The sequence below is a fragment of the Chelmon rostratus genome, chromosome 14 (genome assembly GCF_017976325.1).
Source record: "Chelmon rostratus isolate fCheRos1 chromosome 14, fCheRos1.pri, whole genome shotgun sequence".
NCBI lineage: Eukaryota > Metazoa > Chordata > Actinopteri > Chaetodontiformes > Chaetodontidae > Chelmon > Chelmon rostratus.
Genome location: NC_055671.1, coordinates 3222790 through 3230632, shown reverse-complemented (window position 1 = coordinate 3230632; position 7843 = coordinate 3222790). Strand labels below are relative to the sequence as shown.

The window sequence follows — 7843 nt, the reverse complement described above, 5'->3', positions numbered from 1 at the left end:
AGAGTCTACATGGAGGGTCATCTCTTGCTGCATTCAGCACATGCGTTCTCACACACAAGGGAGATCTACTTCCATCAATACCCAATGAACTATGTCCGACCCACACGGGTTACCCGCGTGACCCTCAACCCAAATTCATCACACTTGACTGCAAAACACCTCTGCACACATGGCAGGTTTCCACCCAATAAACCAGCACAACCGCATCATCAGTCAAGACCACAGACACACATTTAGGACACCAAACTTGACACTTACAAATATCCTCTTCTTGACTGTGCTTCAAGATTTTAAATACACATCTTTACTGTCTAGTGTGTTCATGTGAAGATTCCTCTTTGGCATCAAAGCAAACACACTGTACAACAAAGGGACATGATGAAGACACATAAATACACTTGAGCTTCCTGACATTCCTGATCACTGACTCCTGACAGTCTTGTCTTATTAGTTAGACTCTACATGGAGATTTAGTAATCAAGGGGCATCACCCTGAGCATCAGTGAGGTAAATCCCCCAGTGGAGTCCAGACACTGGTGTTGCTGGTGGCTGATGACTCTGCTAAAGGCTGATTGGCTGATGAGGATAATGAAATGATGAAGCTGAAGATCAGCAAAGACTGGGCGGTGATGGGGAGGTGGAGGGGTGCGCATAACTACAGCATGAACAACTAAGGTAGAAAGAGAATCATATTTAAAAAGACAGCCGCGAGATGATAGGCTAACAGTGAAGATGTGTCACTCTGCTATTGTATCTATGTGACCAGCTGATATCTTATTGACAGCCCCAGACAATGACGGCAAGGACATTATGAGTGAACATGCGTCAGAGGAGTGAATGCATGACATATTTACTGATGACTAAAGATGCCTTTGAGCAATCCTGATTAAACTCACGTCACACATCCTGAACATACGCACCGATTGGCACTAAAATCCAGTGAAAGGGTGACAAATGGAAGAACTTTGAGTATGTGATTAGAACCAGACCAGAACCGCAGCTGGCAGCTACGTTTATTTTTCTGCCTCATCGGCTCAAATTGCCGTGAGATGGAATGAGCTACATACACCAAAACGCCCAGTATTTGGAAATGATTTGCAAGTTCTTACCAAGGAACATGAGTCTAACCAGCCAGATGGTCGGACTATAACTAAGGCCCAAAAATTCAGTCCAACCGAGGTGAAACTGGACATGTAAGTCCAGCTCACTGTGCTCCACAAAAAGCCTCTTGCACCATAAAAGCCTGCCATGACTGATTTTCCACCATTGTTGATTAAAAAAAAATATTGATCCTGACCTATAAGGACTGCAACAAACACGCAAAAACATTTTCTTCAAAATCCAGTTGACTTAATTTTACGATTTGGGTGTGCATGTTCTGGGGGAAAGAATGAACAAAAATCTGAATGCCAAGTGACCGTGGCCTGTCACATAATCCTGATTAAACTCACTGACACCCCAAGATGTGTGAAGGCTGGACGAATGGTGGAACTTTGACTGTGCAATTATCAATATGCTGCAGGCTTTGTGATGATGAAACAAGTGTGTGATCTGTCTCACTGCTTGTTTAAACAGAATTAAGCTAGCTGAAGTGACTTGGACTTGCGAATCGCTTCACTGTAAACATATAAAGCGACATAAAATTCGATTGTTGCATTAAAAACTATGAACAAAATGACTTTGAGTGTCAGGGACACGCATAAAAACCAAGTGTCAGCCAGCTGCTTTCCTCCTGTGCCAGGACTGACTGTACACTACCTGCTCAGTACCAAACCTCAGACAGATGCACTTGTTTCCACTGTTGGCCTTAACATCATGGATGTTTTGTTTTGTTTTTTTTTTGGTGAGGAAATACATCTACTTAAACCTGTTTGCTAATGTTGGCTCAGGTAAAGTAGGAAGGAAGTAAAGCAGGATATCCAGTAATCACATGGTTGGTAATTCAATACCTGGCTCTGCCTTTCCCACTTGTCCAAGTGTCCTTGAGCAAGACATTGAACCCCAAATGCATGCTGATGGCCAGGCCAGTGCCACACACTCTACTCCACACTTCACACACGTAAAGGAGAGCTAATTGTAAGGTCCTTTGTCCAGAAAAGTAGAGGAGTGCTCTCTGGGAATGATTTGGTCGGTCAGTCGATTCCTGAACAATCAGCTGAATTTGGAGAAAGTGCATTAATGAAAGTAATGAAACATAAAGAAAATCATTGAACCTTTTTTTTCATTTTATTTTAACAGTAATTAAAACAGGGGTATAAAAATCACAAGCTTTGAATCACTGACAGGTGATGAATGAAAACTGAGAAGGTACATATATGTGTTCGTTGAATCCTTCATTAAAACTAACAATCGTTACTTTCTTTCATGAATGGCTAATACTACAGCTACAGTATGATGCAGTTCAGAATTAGAATGAGCCCTGCATGTAGTATGCAGGCGAGGAGTACAGCAAATAAGGGTTGAGTTTACGGTCTGCTGAGGCAAAGCTGCTGTTCTCGTGGGCCTGGCGGCGGTAGTACCTGCGGAGGGCGGGACTGCCTGGGTGGCACTGTCTCACGTGGAGGAAGTACTCGTCAGGGCGGCTTGAGGTGTAACCACAATCCTCACACACAAAGATCTTGGAACGTCTCTGACGGTACGCATACTGCTGCTGGACGCCGTGAATCTTCCTCATGTGGGACTCCAGAGAGCAACGCTGTGTGAAGGCTTTCTCACACAGCTCGCACTTGTAGGGACGGATACCTGCGGCAGGGACGGACAAAGGTTTTCTTCTTGTGCGTATTTGTATGCATACACATTCAGTTTGGTGTTTGTGGCTGTGCAGTTGTGTAACAAATGTTTGAATGGAGGCTGCCCGGCTGAGCTGTTTAAAAGCACGCTATGCAGGTTAATCAATTAAAGGTTTTAGGAGATGAAAAGAGACATGCCTGAGACAGATTATGAGGATGTGGTCCTCAGACATAGGTCTGCTCACTACCTCCTACACAAGCCTGCGGTCTTCTGGGGACAGAGCCTTCAGTGTGGCAGCCCCCACCCTTTCCCAGCAGAGATCTATGGACATTTTCAAAAAACTCCTGAAAACCTACTCGTTCACCCCTGCCTGTGGTCTGGGTTCATTCTCTTAAACATTGCTGTTCTTAGTTTTGTTCTTGTGTTGTTTGCTTTGTCTGCCTTCATGCAAGGCGTCCTTGGGCTTAAAGGTACTCTTAAAATGGAATGAATTATAATTATTATTGTTATAATGACTATCTTTTGCACATTTGTTCTTGAGTTGAGTTCTTGATTTGTTCTGCTTCTGATTTAAGGCCTTGGATTGGTAGTAGTGGTAAAATGTTACCTTTACTTAAGTGCTGTGCTGAAGTACAATTTTGAGGCACGTGCACTCTAGTTTTACTCCACTACATTTATTTTACGACTATACTTCAAGTTATTTTGCAGATTAAAAAGTTTTAAAACATTATTACATAAAAAATACTATCCCTTTTTATTAAGTAAATGAAAATATATATATATAGTATCTAAAAATGCAGGGTCGTTTTCTTCAGGTCATGCTTTTTCATTTTTTAAAAATAACGTGTATTATCATTTTAAAGATAAAATTACCTCCATCTTAACCAGCTACAGCATTAAAATGCTGCTCACACAATAATGAATCAGTAATAATTATTCACTAATATAATAATTACACAGATGAAGACTGATGACTCATTTTGCATCATGAGTACTTTTACACTCTGCTCATACATCTGCACTTTTACTGAAGTAGCACTTTGAATACATCACATTTACTTGTAACAGGTTATGTTTAGACTGAGGTTCTGATACTTTTAAGTGAAGGATTTTCTACGGGAGCGTGTAGGATGCAGCAGATATAATTCCCTTCCATAACTCTGTGTGTGTGTGTGTGTGTCTGTACATGTGCGCATGTGAGCAAAAGTGCATTTCTGACCTGTGTGCGTTCGCATATGCCTCTTGAGGTCGAAGGTATCGTTGAATCCTTTGCCACAGAATCGACAGGGATGCCTCTTCACCAGGCTGTGGCACTTCAGGTGGCGAGTCAACATGCGCTGCAGAGGGAATATCTTGTGGCACACGGAGCACACAAAGTCGCCGGAGCCGGGGGAAGTGCGGGGTCGTGGCTGGTAGGGAGAGATAAGATCACAAACCTGCTTAATGAATATGACGGCATGATGTGTTAATTCATGATAAATGATATTTGATCATCATGCCCTGCAGTCAATATCAGGCTGTGTCGTCATACATCTACTGAGCCCTCAGACAGGCAACACCATTCTCACACCCTGACCTCACCTCACCCAAGCGAGGAGTAGCTACTCAACAGCTTGACCCTGCTTGGGCTTGACTACCATGGCTGGCACTGCTGATTGATAGTCTCGTCTGAACACCATGGGCTGTTCAATTGTCAGGACATCATCCCTGCTTATCTAGCTCTACTGGTCGTATAATCCCAGAACAGACCTCATCTTTATGTGCACCGGCCCTCCATCACAAGTCATATTCACTTTTGTCTACATTACTGAATTATGAGTGTGCTCTGTTCACAGCAAAAGTGGCCCACTGCTTTTCTCTCACTTCATCAGTAACAATAATCTGTCAGCTGTGCACCCTTTTCAACCAATTTCTTAGATTTGGTGCAAGTCCTATCTGAAAGACCACAGTGTGGTTCCTACAATAACTAGAATATTTGCATTTCCTAGAGAGAAAAATTGTATGATTTCTACATTTGCTGCTGTTGCTTCTGGTGATTGATGTGTATAATAATCATAGTTCTGCTACTAGTGCCTATTTATCTGAGGATATTACACAGTAGACAGCAGTGTTATAACTGTGACATGCTTTCCACCTTGTCAAAGGTCCTATAATGACAACGTTTTTACATCATTATTCTATTAACACTGTGCTCTGGCGACAGGTTTCTCTCCTTTTTTGTCCTCCTTGCTTCTTTTGTATGGATTATAGTTCTGGAATTATGGTAAGTGAACTGGGCTGATGGAGCTTTGCTAGCATAGTCATTTGAAGCTGATTTGTAGCGCGAAGAGATACGTGGAAAGAAATGACCATCACATTTCACAGCAGTGTTGGTGATTTATGTCTGAAGATGCTTCCCAAAAATTAGTTGTAACTGAATACATAAACTTCTGTGTAGAAGTGTAGATAAGGAAAGGCAAGGACAGCTACCTAAAAACCATCTCTGGCCACACTAGTGACAGTGGGAGGGGCACAGAATCTGGAGTGGGCAAATTAACTGAATCCGTTTTTCTTCAACAGATTTGATCCCAGCCAAGTTCTCTCACCCACCCAGCAGAGCATCTCTGACACCAGCAGCGCCCTCCTCACACCACTTAACCCCCCTCTACTCCCCCCAGCCTCTCCATAACAGCAGATCAGGTGAGGAAGGGGCTCAGGAAGATTAAGGCGAGATGCATTTATCTGCATGCATGCATTTATCTGCTGATGCCAGCATTTATCATGCTGGCATCAGCTCCAGGCTGCTCAGGGACTGTACAGATCAGCTCTGTGGAGTTGTTCAGCACATCTTCAACATGAACCTCAGTCTGGAGAGAGTTCTAGCCCTGTGGAAAATCCCTGTGTGGTTCCAGTCCCGACTGTGCTCCCCAGTGAGCCCAACCACTTCAGGCCGGTAGCCTTAACTTCTCACCTGATGAAGACCATGAAGAGGATTATACTCAACAACTTCCATTACCTGGTGAGCAGCAAGCTGGACCCCCTGCAGTCTGCATTCAGACCAGGCACAGGTATGGAAGATGCAGTCATCTATCTGCTGCACAGAGCTTTTTGACTTCTCCAGCACTTTCTACACAATCTAGGACCATCGACTACCTCACCGACAGACCACAGTATGTGAGGCTTCAGGACTGTGTGTCTGATGTGGTAGCTTGCAGCACTGAGGCTCTCCTCTGTGGTACTGTGCTCTCTCCTTTCTACACCCTGTAATCATCAGACCTCGGGCACAACACTGACAGCTGCCACCTCCAGAAGTTCTCAGATGATACAGCCATCGTTGGTCGCGTATCACAGAGGAACGAATTGGAATACAGGGAAGTTATCGTTAACTTTGTCAACTGGTGTGGACTGAACCATCTGCACAAAAACGCCAGCAAGACAAAGGATCACCATCGATAGACTTCCACAGGAAGGTTCCACAGATTACACCAGGGAAACATCCAGGTTTGGACATTAAGATTGTGGGCGAGTACAAATACCTGAGTGCACAAGAAGGGTCAAAGTTGTCTCAATCTGCTGAGAGGACTGAGGTCCTTTGGAGTGTGATGTACTGTAATGTACAGATATATAGTTGATTTTGTTTTGTATTCTTTTTTGTTAAAAATTTAAAAGTAAAGTTTGAATGTATGGAACAAAAGGAAACTTTCAACATATCATGGTTCGCAGAGACACACACTGCCAACATTTCTTCTGGTGATTGGGTTGCATCATCTTATTTGCAGCTGTGACTGGTGCAGCCTCACATAGTAAGGTACTTCCACCATTTACTGTTAATCCATGTTTTCCAGTTCAGTCCAGCTTTCCAGGCTGTCACTTGGTCTTTCTCTAGTTGTCCGCTGCCCTTTTCACACTTTGAATAAATCACATTTACGTTTTAGTAAGAAAAGCCTAATCTTACCTTTGCTCTGTTGACTAGTGCCAGTGTACTGGGATGGTAGAAGGGGCCCCGGAGCATTAGTGTAGACCAGTCTGGCCTGGTGTCAGCCCCTGGTCCTCCTGATACTGCTAAGGGTCCTGGCACTCTCATTCTCACTGCTGTCCCACATCCTAAGGAGGCTACTGGCTGATGCACAGTGGCGGGCTGCTGGGTCTCATGCTCCTTACAATTTTCACTCACTAAGAAGCAATAAAAGGAAACAACAGTTTACTTTATAAGTAAATTAACAAGGCCAACAACTTAACAGGATTAAACCAACTTGTGTGTTGCTGCTTACTTCTGAAAAGAAATTTAAAGACATGAATTTCTTACCGACTATATTATCTTCTTTCCTTTCAAGATGTTCTGGCTCTTTCCACTGCCATGCTCCACATGCCCCACGTTTCTTTTTCACAAGGAAAGACCTTGGCATCCTTTGACTTTTCTCAATCTTATTCCTCTTCTTCTTCTACTCCTGTAATTTAACTGACCCTAAACCTCTGATCCTTGCTCTCGAACACACTGCCTTATGTTTTAGATCTGTTGTGGATCATTCAAGTCCTCACCTTACTTCCAGTGCTTACATCCAACTCTCATCCCTCGACAACCTGTAGGTACAGGAACCCAGCAAAATCACAGCGCTCATTTCCATAACACTCTCTGGGAAGAGTGGTGAAGGTTTAGAGCTGCAGAGAAGAGGGGCGGGGGTAGGAAGCTCAGTGTTTTGACTGGAGTCCACCTGTGTTGACTGTGCGTGTGCACCATTTTAACTGGTCCCCCACGGGTTTTGCATGTCAGGTAGTGAGAATCCGGGGAACTCCGCATTCAAGTGGCCCTTGGCATGCAAATTTTTGCCTCTACCGAGCCATGGCCCCAGACAAAGGGCACAGTCTGACTAACAGGAGCAAGCACAGAGGAGCCACAGCCTTAACTGCTAGGTAAATCAGGCCTTTCTCTTTTTTGTTGCAATTGTTTTGGTGGGATTATACAGCTTCTAAAAATGCTTACAACAGCCGTTCACACACTTAGAAAAGATGTTGAGCACTGTCCGTTGACTGTGTTCTTTACATACTTGCACATACACGATGACACTTTCTTTACTGTTGTGTTGGTCCCTGCCGTGTGCCCAGTGCATGCTGGGATAAGCAGCAGCCCCTGCAA

General features: G+C 43.8%; 1 protein-coding gene across 1 annotated transcript; it reads right to left on the bottom strand.

The window, feature by feature from the left end:
- Positions 1–2407: 2407 nt before the first annotated feature.
- Positions 2408–7132, bottom strand: zgc:171929 (uncharacterized protein LOC100124596 homolog). Its single transcript, XM_041952697.1, has 4 exons — positions 7016–7132; positions 6665–6882; positions 3950–4139; positions 2408–2742 (listed from the first exon to the last, which is right to left on the bottom strand). The coding sequence occupies exons 1-4, from the start codon at positions 7113–7115 to the stop codon at positions 2408–2410; spliced, it is 843 nt and encodes a 280-aa protein (XP_041808631.1). The 5' UTR covers positions 7116–7132.
- Positions 7133–7843: the final 711 nt, after the last annotated feature.

Bases quoted from the DNA above. Each gene is read 5' to 3' on its own strand.
- zgc:171929 (XM_041952697.1), bottom strand. From the start codon at position 7,115: ATGCCAAGGTCTTTCCTTGTGAAAAAGAAACGTGGGGCATGTGGAGCA. The intron at 6,883-7,015 runs GTAAGAAATTCA...ATTGCTTCTTAG, and splicing joins GAAAGAAGATAATATAGTCG to TGAGTGAAAATTGTAAGGAG. The intron at 4,140-6,664 runs GTAAGATTAGGC...TCTCCCTACCAG, and splicing joins CACTAGTCAACAGAGCAAAG to CCACGACCCCGCACTTCCCC.